Consider the following 14446-nt stretch of genomic DNA (forward strand, 5'->3'; position numbering starts at 1 on the left):
TAAATGATAATATAGAAAACCTCCTTACAAGCCTGATCTAAAGCCTGTTGAAGTCTTTATATGGTAAGCAAAATTAAAGCCAACACAGAAGCCTTGTGAATGAGGCAAACCAAGAAAGAGGCTGACATGAGCATATAGAAACTTCGATTGTGTATGTTGGCTCTGAGCCTGCTCCCATTAGAATCAGTGGCAAAACTCCCATTGTCTTCAGTGGTCAGGATCGTGCCCTTAAGGCCTTGTACAGCTGGGTCCTGATTCTGCACACACCCCTGGCTGCCCAACACTTTGCAGGAACAGGCATCCATGCAGCAGAAGTGCCCTTATTGGAACAGAGTTTGAAGACATATGGCCCAATTTTGCAAGGAGTTGATGACTTTTTAAGAAGTGCTGAGCACCCCCTCGCCGCCCCTTATCTAATTCTGTGAGGTTAGTCAGCGTATCTGAGACGGTCTCTTATGAGGATTTTTCAGAAATAAAATCAACATCTCTTAGTATGGAGAGGCAGACAAGTCACAGAGTGCCTGAACACAAGGCCGATAGGCAGGGCAGAGGCTATGATTATGGTGAAATGCCTGGGACTTTGGATAAGGAGTAAATTACAAGAGCAGTGAGAGGAATTAACAAAATCCATTTGATCTTCCTATTCTGATGTATTTTTCCTGCTGTTAGTTATGATTTTCAATGCACAGAGCTGGCATTTGTACCAGTGAAAGATAGATGACTGCAGAAAGCAAACAGATATCAGGAGCTTCTGATATTTATCTGTTACTTATCTCTTATAATTTAACCATCTTGTTACAATCTGGTTCTTTGTGGTCTTCTGCCAGAAAGAGGTATATTTATTTATGCAGTTGGTGGAGTTGGGTAGCTGTCTGTACCAGAACAAAGGGGCAAAAGTGCTAAACTTTGGAAAAGAGTGAGTGGTGATAGAAAGAACATAATGAAAAATTGAGATTAGAGCACTGCAGTCTTTTAATGGGAATGCTAATCATGCAAAGTTTTACAAATATGGAGAATAGCTCATTAAATAACATATGTATTTGCAAATAGTGTGTATATAACTGCAAACTTCAACTGTAGGTCAATACACCATGCCCCAAGCAGCTGCAGGGTGGGTGATGAAGTGTGTTTGTGGAGGAGATAGGTGCAGCTGGGTTTATGGATGTCTGAGTGCAAGATGAGGTAGCTGAAGACCCGGGAGGTGGAGGGGAAGGGGTGTGAAACGGGTTTGGGGCTATGTCTTTAGGATGAAGCTAGAGGAATGAAATCTAGGAGAACCAGCTGGGGACGTGGTGGTGTTCCAGAGGAAGATGGGGGCAGCTGAAGCTGTGGATGAGTAAGCACAGAGCTAGTACAGGGCCTGCTTCACCTTCTGTCCCTGTCACCTCCATTTGTTGCCCCTGCTTCCCTACTCAGGTTCACCAAGGGGAGCAATGAGACAGAGGCCACTCAACTGCCTGTTTAACCATCATGATGTTGCAGGTCTTGAACCACTGCCTGAGCGTTCCCAGAGAGCTGCCACATCCTGGCCTCCACCCAGCGGCTACTGAAACTGGGTGGGCTGAGAAGCGACTAGGGCCATAAACGGAGGCAAGGCACCACCCACGGGAGCTCTGATTGGAGGATCGCCCGGCTCCACCAATTGGTCCAACTACACTACTTGAGCCAGGAGGAGGAACAGGAAGTTTGTCTGAGCAAAAAGGCGGTTTCCTATTGTGCCTGCCTCCCGCACCCTGCCCTGTTACTGGTTCCCACTCAGCTCCGGCCTTTGGTCCTCTTCCCATCATGCTTGATCCTTGCCTCTTCTCTTGCCCGTACACCTCGCCTCCCATCCTCAGGGACCAGTCCTGGCTCTGCCCCTGGCTCTGACTTCCAACCCTGACTCCAGCTTGACCCTGGCTCTGGCATTTGATATCTGACCTCAGCTCTGACCCTCAGCTTTGATTCCTGGTCCTGGCTCTGGCTTGGCAGTTGACTCTGGTGCTTGGCTTCGTTCCCGAGCCTGGACACATGCTCTGCCCAATAGACTCCTGCTATGACTGCTAGGCCAGACTTCCTACATTCTGGTCCATAACAGCCATAACAGCATCTACAGGCTCTTCCTACAGCCAGGCTGAGTCTGTGATATTCATCCTGGGCTGGGGGAATGCAGGAGGTAACACAAGATACAGGACACTTGGTGGGTCTGCAAGAGTATGTGATATTTAGCTCTGGTCAGGCAAAGCACATAAACATGTGAATTAGTCCCATTTAAGCCACTATATGATATCTGAAGATAAAACCGGAATAAGCAGAAGTATTGAGAAGTGAAGATAAAATGGCTCAGCTTGGAGGAATGGAAGGGATTGTCTGCACTTACAGCGCTGCAGTGGCACAGCTGCACCAATGCAGTCAGTGAAGATGCCACCTTCACTGAGAGGAGAGCTTTTCCACACCCCTGAGAGACATAGTGACACCGACATAAGTTGCTAGTATAGACCAATCCTAAGAAAAAAATAGAAATGTACCACAGTTACCCCTCTCACTTCAATAGAGTTACAGTAACTCCTCATTTAAGGTTGTAGTTATGTTCCTGAAAAGTGCTACTTTAAGCGAAACAATGTTAAGCGAATCCAATTTCTCCATAAGAGTTAATGTAAATAGGGGGATTAGGTTCCAGGGAATTTTTTTTTTTGCCAGACACATACATACACACACAGTATAAATTTTAAACAAACAATTTAATACTGTACACAGCAATGAATGATTGTGAAGCTTGGTTGAGGTGGAGTAAGAGGGTGGGATATTTCCCAGGGAATGCCTTGCTGCTAAATGATGAACTAGCCTGAGCCCTTAAGATTAACATGTTGTTAATGTAGCCTCACACTCTACAAGACGGCACGAATGGAGAGAGGAGACACAATAGACACACGGCAGCGGCTGCAAACAATTCCCTGTGGAAAATGAACATGATGATGACCCCACGCTATCCCACTGGAGCGCACCACTCCCTCCACTTTCCAAACTGCCGGGGGGGGTATATATGTGTGTGAGACAGAGACACACAGGTGTCCCTCCCCCCCACTGCCATGTGCTGCTCCTGTCCTCTCCCTTGGAGCTGCTCTCAGGAGACTCCTGCTTGCTGTGCAGAGGATGGGGGGGAAGCGGGATGCTGATGTCAGGGTGTCCCCCTCCCCCCTCTCATGTACCCCATCTCCACAGAGCGTGGGGGAATGGGGGAACACGACAGGGATGTGTGTGTGAGTGTGATACAGAGAGAGAGATGCACACATTGGCCCTTTAAGTATGTTGACCCCACTGTAAGTACACTGACTTTTTAAGTAGACCAGCAAGTTGCGACAGCAGCTGCTGCCAGCAAGCTCCCTCTGTCCTGATCCCTGTCGTGTCCCCCGCCCACTCTGTGGAGATGGGGTACATGAGAGGGGGGAGGGGGACACCCTGACATCAGCATCCTGCTTCCCCCCCACCCCCTGCACAGCAAGCAGGAGTCTCCTGGGAACAGCTCCAAGGCAGAGGGCAGGAGCAGCACATGGCAGTGGGGGGAGGGACACCTGAACTGTCTGGCACTTGATAGCTTGCTGGGCAGCTGGCGCACAGGGAACATGGGGGGGCTGCCAACCCACCCTGGTTCCCACCAGCTAGCTGCAACAGGCTGCTCTTCCTGCAAGCAGTGGAAAAAGCAGGTAGCTGCCAAACGATGTTATAAGGGAGCATTGCACAACTTTAAATGAGCATGTTCTCTACTAGATCAGTGACATAACAACTAAATAACGTTAACCGGGAGGATGTTAAGTGAGGAGTTACTGTACTCCTCATTCACACACATTCCATTAGCAGCTGCCAGGAATTGTCATTCCTTGTTTTATGAGAATTGTACTTGATGTTAGTGATCTCTCTTTCTAAAAACAAGCCTACTGAATCACTGCCATTTACATGTCTTATTAAAGCACACCACATCTTACATGCCACATTTTCTACACAATTTGTTGCAAATATATAACAGTGGTTGCAACAGTGATCTGCCTGGTCATGTTTTAATCAGATAACATCACAATGAGTAACTGCTACAAGTAGCAAATTCCTAGGTCACTGTCAGTGGAAGTAAGGGTGGCCTGGTATGTGGTGTGTGCCACACTTCTGTGCTGCTGCAGTGTCTTGTGGTGCCTGGTGTTTGGCTTGCAGCTCAAGGCAGGCTACATGCTGTCATATGGGGGCTGCATCTTGCCAGAGCCCATGGCCCTCCTGCAGCCCCTCGCCACTCCTGACTCACCACGAGCATTTTGACAGGAAGTACCAAGCAGTAATAACAACAATAATAATATGTGTTTGTGTGTGTGCGTGACAGAGTGTGTGTATGTGTGAGAGAGCCAGTGTGTGTGTGTGTGTGAGACTGTGTGTTGGGGGACTGTGTAACAGCGTTTGTGTTGGGGTGTGTGAGACTATGTGTGTGTGACAATCTGTGTTGGGGGACTGTGAGAGGCAGAGTATATGTGGATGTGAGAGCCAGTCTGTGTGTGAGAGAAACTGTGTGTGTGTGAGAGAGAGACACACAATCTGTAGTGGGACTGTGAGAGATAGGGTGTGTGTGTGTGTGTGTGTGTGTGTGTGTGTTAGGGAAGTTTGAGAGACAGTGAGTGCACTGTCACTTTAAGTTCTCCCTCCCCGTCGGCTCCGCTGGGCTCCCTCCCCTCTACTCCTCACTCACCTGGAAGTTTTGCGCCTCCTGGCAGGACGCAGGCAGGGATGGACTCGGCTCCACTCCACTGCGGGCAGCGAGACACGCCGCTCTGGGCTCCCCGGGGCTGGGGCACAGCCGGAGCCCTCGGCCGGAGGGACCAGGGGGTCAGGGAGAAGCCCACTGGCCCAGCGTGGGGGAGGTGCCGGAGAACAGACGAGTCCGGCCACAGCGAGCCAGGGGAAGCCTGAGCCCCTTGTGGCGCCCCCTGGCTATGGTGCCCTGGGCGTGGGCCCCGTTTGCCCAGCCCTGTGGGGGTCAGGGCCACAGGATGCTTTAGAAACTCCCACAAGCAGAGGTCAAAGTAAGCCGGTACGGTCTGGTACAGGCTTCCCCAGGCTGGCGATTTAAAGGGTCCTGAGCTCCCTGCAACAGCTGGAGCCCAGGGCCCTTTAAATCGCCTCCTGAGCCCCGCTGCCGGAGTCCTGGGGAGCCCCAGGCTCTTTAAATCACCCCCGGAGCCCTGCCGCTGCTACTCCAGGCTCAGGCAGCGGGGCTCGGACGGTGATTTAAAGGGCCAGGGGCTCCCTGCCGCTGGAGCCCCGAGCCCAGCTGCCAGAGCCCCGGGATAGCAGCAGCAGGGCTCTGTCAGCGATTTAAAGGACCCGGAGTTCTGCTGTGGTAGTGGCAGCCAGAGCCCCAGGCCCTTTAAATTGCCCCAGGGCTCCCAGCCGCCTTCCAGTTGAGGCCACACCCCTGCCCAGGACCTTGGCGTACGGGTAAGTCCTTTAACTTACTTTCACTCACTGCCCATAAGAGAACCTAATACCCTAAATCTGCCCTGCCCTGAGGGCCTGTGCAGCACCCATGGCGGTCAGGGGAATGGAGACTTAAACACGGGGTCAGATCCTCAGCTGGTGTAAGATAGCACAGCTCCCATGGAACTATGACAATTTACCGCAGATGAGGAGCTGTTCACCTGTTAGAAACTCCCGAGTACTCAAAGGGGCTACAAACCTTTTGGAGTCATCCCAAATGCCACTTCTGGCTACGCCGGCTTTGGAAAAGTTTTGCCGTGGTATGTACTCCTGACCTAAGCAATCTGCCTGGAATCTGAACTATGCAGAGTTATTAGAATTCCTTCTAATTATAAAGTCAGAAATTCTTATTTATCATATTTTTCAAATGTTCCAGATTATTCTTTGCTACTGATAAGAGTGTTTAATATTATAGAAAGGACGTATTAGCCAAATCTTTTTATTAGAGAGTCAAACCCTGAGGCCTTTGTTCCATTTTTACTAAGGCAAACTCCACCAGAAGTTTCATCTGGTGAAGGATCTTCGGATTTTTAAGATGTTCACTACAGAAATTCTACAGATGTTTAAAAACCAAGTTCATGTACTAGCGTGACCTGCCAGTTAGCTAGCTTTAAGGGTCTCCTTAGTTCAACTTCATGATCTTTGCCTTGAAAAAATAATGTGAACTTTGTTCATGGTCTGCCTAGAAAATCAATATTGTATTAATGTTCAGCTAATGTAAACATTCATCAAAGTTGAACTGACTTCACCTTATGGGGAAGGACAGGCCCTACCCATGGTGATGCCTGTAGGTGTTAGGTCAGCAGAGGACAAGATCTGGCATAAAGGACCTGATCCAAAGCCTTCTGAGCTCACTAAAAAGACACCCATTGGCTTCAGTGGACTTTGACTCAGACCCTAAATCTCCAAACACGCTGAATGGAGTCTACTCATAGAATATGTTCCCGTGGGCATAGTCCTGCACCAGGGGGGCTAGAACTAACAGTGCTGTGGGGGGCGCCAGCACAGCACTCCCTGGCTTGAAGTGGTTTCCACCATATCCAGGGTTTACAGTTTGGTTCAATGGCTTTCAGCACCCCCACTATACAAATTGTCCCAGCACCCCTGCCTGCAGCTGCTTGCACGTTGGGTACAGGATGTCTTATGTAGGCCCCCATTCCCACCTGGATAAGTGCCCTCCAGAACGCTAAGCACCGCTGACAGTGCTAGTGGCTCAGATGGTGACATTCAAAACAGGGCTAAAGTACAGCGTGGGCCAGGAGACAAGTGTTCGGTTCCCTGCTCTTTCTTGGAGTCTATGTGTGATGTTGGGCAAGTCACTTACTCTCTCTGTGCCTTAGTTCCCCAGCTGCAATATGGGAATAATATTTCTCTCCTTCACAGTGGGGATTGGAAGGAAAGATTCATATAGGGAAGTAAGATGCTCAGATAGATGGCCTGTAGTATGTAACTAGACAGATAACTTTTTTCCAGGCAATATGCTTCACATATTTGCACCATTTTGTACTGCTCTTGCAACATGACCTTAATTGCTAAGGATTTTTTTTTTAAACTAAGACCTGTGCTTAATGGCAGCATTTAAGGTTAGTACATAATGGACGGCACATTGTTATGAGTAAGCCCAGTGGTGTTCCCAGCAGAAGGCCATAAAATTGCTAAAGGAGAGAAAACAATATGCTGATGTAATTAAAATTGGGAGGGCCAAATTTTCATGTGTGATACAAAGCATCAAGTTATAGATGCATGCCTACAATTAGAACTACTCAGGTTTTTCCTGTAAAAAAATTCAGACAAATTTTCATTTGAAATTTTCCTTTTTTTTCAGAAAATGGCAAAAAATTAAATGAAAATTTTATTTTGAATCAGAATTTTCATTTGGATTCAGTTTTCAAAAACCAAAACTGTTTTGAAAATTTTTTCCTTCCCCCTGTCTTTTCCAAAACAATGCAATAGAAGGACCGATGTCTACTTTTACTTTTTTTCCACACTAAACCCTTCAAAATGTTTCCAGCTTTGGAAAAGTCACTGAGTAACAAAATTTCATTTTTATCAATAACTTTTCCTACGTTGAGGAAGTTTTGGAAAGTAGAGTGGAAAAAGGAAACAAAGTAAGAGAGGAAAAACTGAAAAAGAGAAAAAAATCCTGGACATCATTTATTTTATTTATTCCGTGGGGAAGTGGGAGGAGGAGAAAAGAAAAATTTCAAATATTTTTTGGTTTCCAAAATCAAAACAAAAATTTCAAATTCAAAATTTCCCATTGAAAAATTGTATAATTTAGTCAAATGATATTTTCACCCCCTGTGGGAAAAAAAATAGGTTTCATGAAGCCCCATTTTTGTGTAGGAAAAAAACCTCACCAGCTTTACCTACAAGTAAAGACACAATGCAAAGGTGAAGGTAGTGCTCTCTTTTCAACAGTTGAGTTTTAGGGGCCAAACTGGGCCAAATTTTTCCATATCTGGACTAATCTGTTTCATAGCTTGCATAACTCCATGCTGAGTGAGGTTCATCTATTCCTGAACTTTTAGTAGTTCATGAATTTCCACCAGAGTTTATCTTTAATCATCAGGTAAGTTAATGAATGTGAGATGACCTCTGCAAAGTCCATGTAGATGCAGAATATTGGTCATCCCGGGTCCTAAACTCAACTGTTCTAGACAAAAATGCACTTAGAACTTTGAACTATGGCAAACTAGCTGAAAGCGGAACGTGTGAAACATTTCGTTTGGGTTTTATAATATTACTTTTGGAAACCAGGCAATAAAGAAAGATCATACTGTATGTAAGTTAACGAATAATAATCCTCAGCTGGTAAATGAGCACAGTTTCACTAAAGTTAGTGGAGTTACACTCTTGTACCCCAGATGAGGATCTGGCCCTATATTTCAAGAAGAGAGAGAGCATTAATGTAGTATTGCTAACAATGAAGTGGATTGTGCCATACTCAGGAAACAATGGAAGGGCTGAGAAATGCTAGGATTGTCAATTTCTGGAGCTGTTGTCTGTGAGATCACCTTACTTGGGCCCGACAGATCTAACAGGAGTCATGGCCCTCCAGATTTGGAGGCGTCCAGAGATCTACATGATTTCTGTGTGCATTTTGCTTGGAGCCCGTTTCTGTATACAATTCCTCAGGCCAGCCTCCAACCTGGCAACATAGCTCCCACATAGCTTCTTACCAATGGTTGCTACAAAAGACCTCAAGGAAGGGGTATCATAGCTAGGCAGGTCACTTCTTCATTTCTAAGCCAGACAGTCCTTCTTGTCTAAGATTTGTCTCCTGTCCAGTGCTGCGATTAAACTAGACATGGGTTTCTCCTGTATCGTGAACTGGGGATGCCATTTTGAGGAGCACACTATCCTCCCAACACCAGTGTGGGGAAGGGGGTCACATGGAGGGGTAGGCCGTCTGGGTGAGTGGCATTGCCACCCTATTCACAGCACAGAGTGGGAAGCAGTGTAACAATGCATACCTTCAGCATTATCATGTACCTGAATATCCCTGCAGGTTTAAAGGAGAATTATGTTCTCTCATCAAGCTCTGCCTGCTCCCTGCCTAGCTGTACCAGGTCCATGGAGCCCCAGGCCCATGATGCATCTGCAGAAGGTTTTATGTGAGTCTAGAAAAACTGTTTTCTTCCTGCATCATTTCAGGGAGTTCCCTGGATTTTTTATCCTCTGTTTGTATTAGGTCTGGGCTCATAAGAACCGTTATTTGAAGAACTCTGGAGTTCATGAACAATTATTAAATTATAATCCTATTGTTATGTTCATGACACTAGGATGACCAGAGTCCTGATTTTATAAGGACATCCCAATACTCAGGGCTTTTCCTTATATAGATGCCTATTACTCCCCCACCCCACCCGCTGTCCCAATTATTCACTCTTGCTAACTGGTCATCCGACACACACACACACACACGGAGAATAGTTAGAGTATTTTGTGTTTTTATATTTCTGGAAGGTCGCAACATAACACTACTTTATTTCTTAGAATCCAGAACTCTTATATGCAAGAACAAAAACAGAGAGACAAAGCAGGTTGCTCCCTAAGGCAGAGAGGCACAACTCACCCACCTTGCTGTAGCCTGGCTCTTTGCAGGCCCACAATTGAAGACCCAGATCTCATGCTTTCCTACAGAGCCCTCTAGCCTGCAAGCAGGACCAGGAAACCCCTTACATTAAAGTGAGAGACTGTAATTATAACACAGTTTTCAATATATCACACCTATAACCAAATTATCACCCAAACATGAAAAGATCATGCAAAGCTATTTGTACCACATGAGGTTTACAAAATAGGCAGTGCAATAGGTACAAGTGAAAAGGGCACACCTAATGGCCTCTTTAAACCAGGTCTGTGATAACAGGAGGCTCCATGCTGGTTCTAAATAGGGGGAAATAGTGGAATGGGGGGAGCTATTGCAGTGTCCCTGGTATGGGGGGGGGCGATTTTGGAATGTCCCGCACATGTGGCCATGCTTATGCTAATCCAGTCGTTAGGAAGCGCTGCCTGGGGGACATACTGGATTTTGAGGAACATTTTGCATTTCAGCAGGAATAGGCTGCCATTTCTGCTGCACTGCAAAAGCAGGCAATGTTGTTCAGGGATAGAAAGAAGCTCTTCAGTGCATGGGGCTGCACTGTGCAGACAGCTCAGAATTCATGAATCCTGCTCTCTGTTGTTCTGACTGCTGTTCATATTTCTGTGCACTTCATAGGCCTTATTTACTGACCAAGGCTTCATACCCTAGCCCTAGATGGCGGTCAAGACTTAGCACCTCGCTGCACACACAAACATATACCATTTACAAATAAGAGAACTGAGAGGTTGCACAAAAGCACTTCTAGCAAAGAAACCCAGGTCTCTTGTACGGTAGATCCAAGTCTTAGCTACTCAGCCACATTACCTTGCCAAATGAATGTGCCAAATCTATGTCCTTTGGCTATCCTACCTCTCACCATTAAAGCTAGGAAGAGAAACCAGGTTTCCTGATCTCTAACATTCTATTAATCTCTAGCACATGGCTTTGTCAGTAGGTTATGCAGCTAAGTCCTTGGGTGACACCTCCACATAAAGGAGAATATTTGCTCCTGTAGCTCAAGTGGTGGAGGTCTGTATGAAAGATCCTAAGATCCAGCATCCAAACCCAGCTGATGACCCATGCTGGGAGACTTTATGGTTGCATGCGATAGAATTTGTTTTCCAGTTTGCTTTTAAAGTATAACAATTCACACAGTGAGACAAAATCCTTTAAAACAAGTTTTATATTTCAAAACAAAACGAAACTGTTATGGTGGTGCACAAAATGAAGATGTGTGGGAGGGAACTGGAACTTGTCATCTTTATTCTTTCTGTGTCTTATAGCTTTACTGTAAGTATTTGCAGTAATTTTGCAATTTGGCTTTGAACACTAAGCTGTTCCACAAGAACTGTGGTACATTATCATTTTCAAAGTATAAAATATATCTTGTACTTTAAGATTTGTCTATTCATGCATCTTAATATGTGGGCCAAATCCATTGAAATCAATGGAGCTATGCTGATTTATCCCAGCTGAGGATCTGGCCCTTGTCTTTCTTTGAAACTTCTTCATTGACATGGGTATGTGAGAAGTAGCAACAGAGATGCTGACTATCTCTAGCCAGACTTTAATTTTACAAACATAGACCTTGAGGCAGGAATTTGACCAGTGTGGACCTGTTATTAATTTCCCAGGTTCATCCAACAGCTCCTTAGTTGTATTTTGGGTTTCTTCCTTCTCAAATTGCCAAAACAGGAGCTTTCCTGTTTTATCTCCTATTCCTTTGTTCTTGCTTTAAGATATTTTAATGTTTTTTCTGCCTTTTCAAGAGTCATTGACTATATTTGTGTCTACTATTATTTAAAGTAATGATCACTCTTCTCGCCAGCATATATATATTTAAATTGGTGAAGAGAATACAATGCACTGATGAAGTTTACAATCTGTTTCTCCTCATTTTTGTACATGATTTTTATGTGACTACCTTATAATGTGGCCTCTTAGGATTGATTTAAGTGGCTCCCAGTAAATTTATAGTGACTCTACCACATTAGCTTTTGTCTTGTCAGAGTTTAATTTTCCCTTTTCTTATATGTGCACTTTGACTGTATTAATCTCCGTGGGTCTTATTCATAAAAATAAATAAACAAACAAATTCAAATAAAATATTGAGAGGCATTCAAAGAAAAGCTGAAGGCTTTCTAAGATCAGGACTGGGTCACTCAATAAAAAGGAATTATATCCATTCTAAATATGCAAACCCCAAGTTCAAAAATCCCCATACCCTGCCCTAAGATGGTGAAGGACCAGAAGTACAGTATGCTGCATCTCTTATGAGTCTGATCCAAAGGCCATTAAAGTCAATGGAAAGAGTCTCAATGACTTCAGTGGTCTTTTTCATCAAGTCCTAAGTGACTAAATATTGCATGTGAAATAAGAAAAGGGTTAGAAAACTTTAGAGAAACACATTGGTCCCAAAGAGATTGTAATGCAAGGTAACAAATCACATCACTATTATAAAGTATGTCATGTATGCAGTGTTTTGTAGCTGTGTTGATCCGAGAATATTAGAGACAGAAGGTAGGTGAAGTAATATATTTTATTGGCCCAACTTCTGTTAGTGAGAAATACAAGCTTCCGAGAGCTCTTCTTCTGGTTTGGGAAAGGTGCTTATGCAAAACAATCTGTTCTACTTTGTATTTAGACTTTGTATCCCAGACCTCAAGAAAAGCTCTGTGTAAGTTTGATAGCTTGTCTCTCGATAGCTTATCTCCCCCACATTGTCTGTATAAGTATTTCAGTAACTTTACCAGACACTAAAGGGCATCTGGAAATGCAATAAATTTCCTGTTGCTTTGTGTCAGAGAACAGATGCCCTATTCTACCTACTGTTCTACAAGTTACATAGTAGCATGCAAAAATTATTCAAGGTTTTAAAAAATACTGCAGACCAAACATCAGAAAAATTGTCTGATAAAGGAAACACAAAGGATAAAAATGTAGTCTTAATTGAACTTTGCTCATCTGTATATGTCTAAAAATCTACTATTCCAGGCTAATTATCTTCCGACTCAAACTGACATTTGGCTCTCATTGTAATCTAAAAAGTAACGGATATTCTATGATGGGAAACATATGATGCATGCATGTGACCAAAACAATGTTATGGTGTTTGAGAACAGAATAAAAACCAGAAGAGATTCTAAGATTTTTTTAAAAACTTTTGTTAAACTGAAGAATTTTAAGCCTGAAATGATACAAATGAAGCCAGAACTATATTTCAGGACTGTACTGAGGACTATAGTTTAGTTTTAGAGCTTGTGGAAAGACAGTGTCTTTTTTCTCCTTAATATGCTTGGAGAAATCTTAGCAATTTAAATGGAAGTTATGTGCCCATGCCAAGAGAAGTATGAATTCCATATCAATCGGTGGAAAGATTCTGCCAAAGAATAGTTAAATAATTCCCCCAAAGCAGTCAGTGCCACTAAATGTTCATATCCTATTTACTAACATTTCATTCATGTCACTTAAAAGCACTGCATTTGTCGATGTTTGTTGTGAAGAGTAAAAAAGAACGCCATACCTCATGCAGAGCTGTTCTCTCAACGCAGTTTATGCCTCCAATAAAGACCATGTTGGGCATCACTGGTCTGGGATACTCAAACACAAAGTCGTATCTCATCAGCCAAATGGATGCAGAACTCAGAAGGTCCAACAGTGTCACATCTCTTTGCAGAACATCAGAGGCAAAGCTTAGACCGTGTGCATAGAAACCATTGCAATATAAGAATTCTACAGAGTCAATTAAAACATTTTTCAATCGTTGGGAAAATGTCATGTAGTCTGAGTTCATTGTAAAAATTCTTGGGACGTAAGAGAGAGGATCTGGACATTGATTTGATTTGTAATGTAAATTGCATGGTAATCCTCGCATGAAGAACACAGATGGGAGTGAAAAATAATTAGCAATTAGTGCTCCACAAAGAGAAATGGGATCTGTGAGGAGAGCATCAAAGTCACTTTGTTTCAGATATTGCATCAGTTCCTTGTGGTTAAATAAACTCTTACAGTGACTGAATAGCAGATTGAAAACTGCTACTGAAGAGTTATATATTGATAGAACATTAAATGGAAATGGTTGTCCTGCTAGGTGAGCATCAATATATGTCTGTAAGCTTACATCTAGACCTTCCTTTGTATAAGGTACTGGATATGTTTTCACTGTACAGTTCTCTGTTATTCCAAACTGCCAACTTACTTGAGGTATAACAACAACCACTTCATGTCCTCTCTGACTGAGGTTTTCCACTACTTGACGCATGCTGAGCCAGTGGCTTCCATCCATGGGAACAACTACCAGTTTCCCACCTTCTGAAAAGCCAGCGATCATCAGGAGAAGCATCCATGCAGCATGCTGATAGCGAAGGAGAAGGGCAGTCACCATCTTCCTGTTGGAACTCAAAACCTGAATAAACCTTCCTTCTTGAAGAATTTCAGGAGCAAACACAAAGATTTATAACTGTTGGCTTCTGCTGCGTTCTCCTTATCATGTAGTTAATGATTATTAGATCTAGTTTGTTTCCAGATAATGATGGCCAGAGGAGATTTTAAAGCAGTTAGAGGGAGGGCTAAATTGATCTTATGAATGATCACAGAAGTATACGCTTGAAAACATTTCTGGTATTTGCATCAAAGTGCTCATGGTGGTGTTTACAGATAGAGTTCAAACAGAGGCTAGGGACACCATTCCTTACCCATCCTGGCTAATAGCCATTTATGGACTTAACCACCATGAATTTATCCAGTTCTCTTTTAAACCCTGTTATAGTCCTAGCCTTCATAACCTCCTCAGGTAAGGAGTTCCACAGGTTTGTAAGGAGTTCCACAGGTTTGTTTCTGTGGAAAATTTACACTTTTCTATGA

The 14446-nt window shown here is 44.0% G+C and overlaps 1 protein-coding gene across 1 annotated transcript in view; it reads right to left on the reverse strand.

The window, feature by feature from the left end:
• Positions 1–14012, reverse strand: part of LOC123378363 (UDP-glucuronosyltransferase 1-6-like) — a 113954-nt gene extending 99942 nt beyond the window's left edge. Inside the window, exon 1 of the mRNA XM_045032036.1 lies at positions 13107–14012. Within this exon, the coding sequence (XP_044887971.1) occupies positions 13107–13967 (861 nt within the window). The 5' untranslated portion in view covers positions 13968–14012. The remainder of the gene's footprint in view (positions 1–13106) is intronic.
• Positions 14013–14446: the final 434 nt, after the last annotated feature.

The sequence above is a fragment of the Mauremys mutica genome, chromosome 10 (genome assembly GCF_020497125.1).
Source record: "Mauremys mutica isolate MM-2020 ecotype Southern chromosome 10, ASM2049712v1, whole genome shotgun sequence".
In the NCBI taxonomy this organism is placed as follows: Eukaryota; Metazoa; Chordata; order Testudines; family Geoemydidae; genus Mauremys; species Mauremys mutica.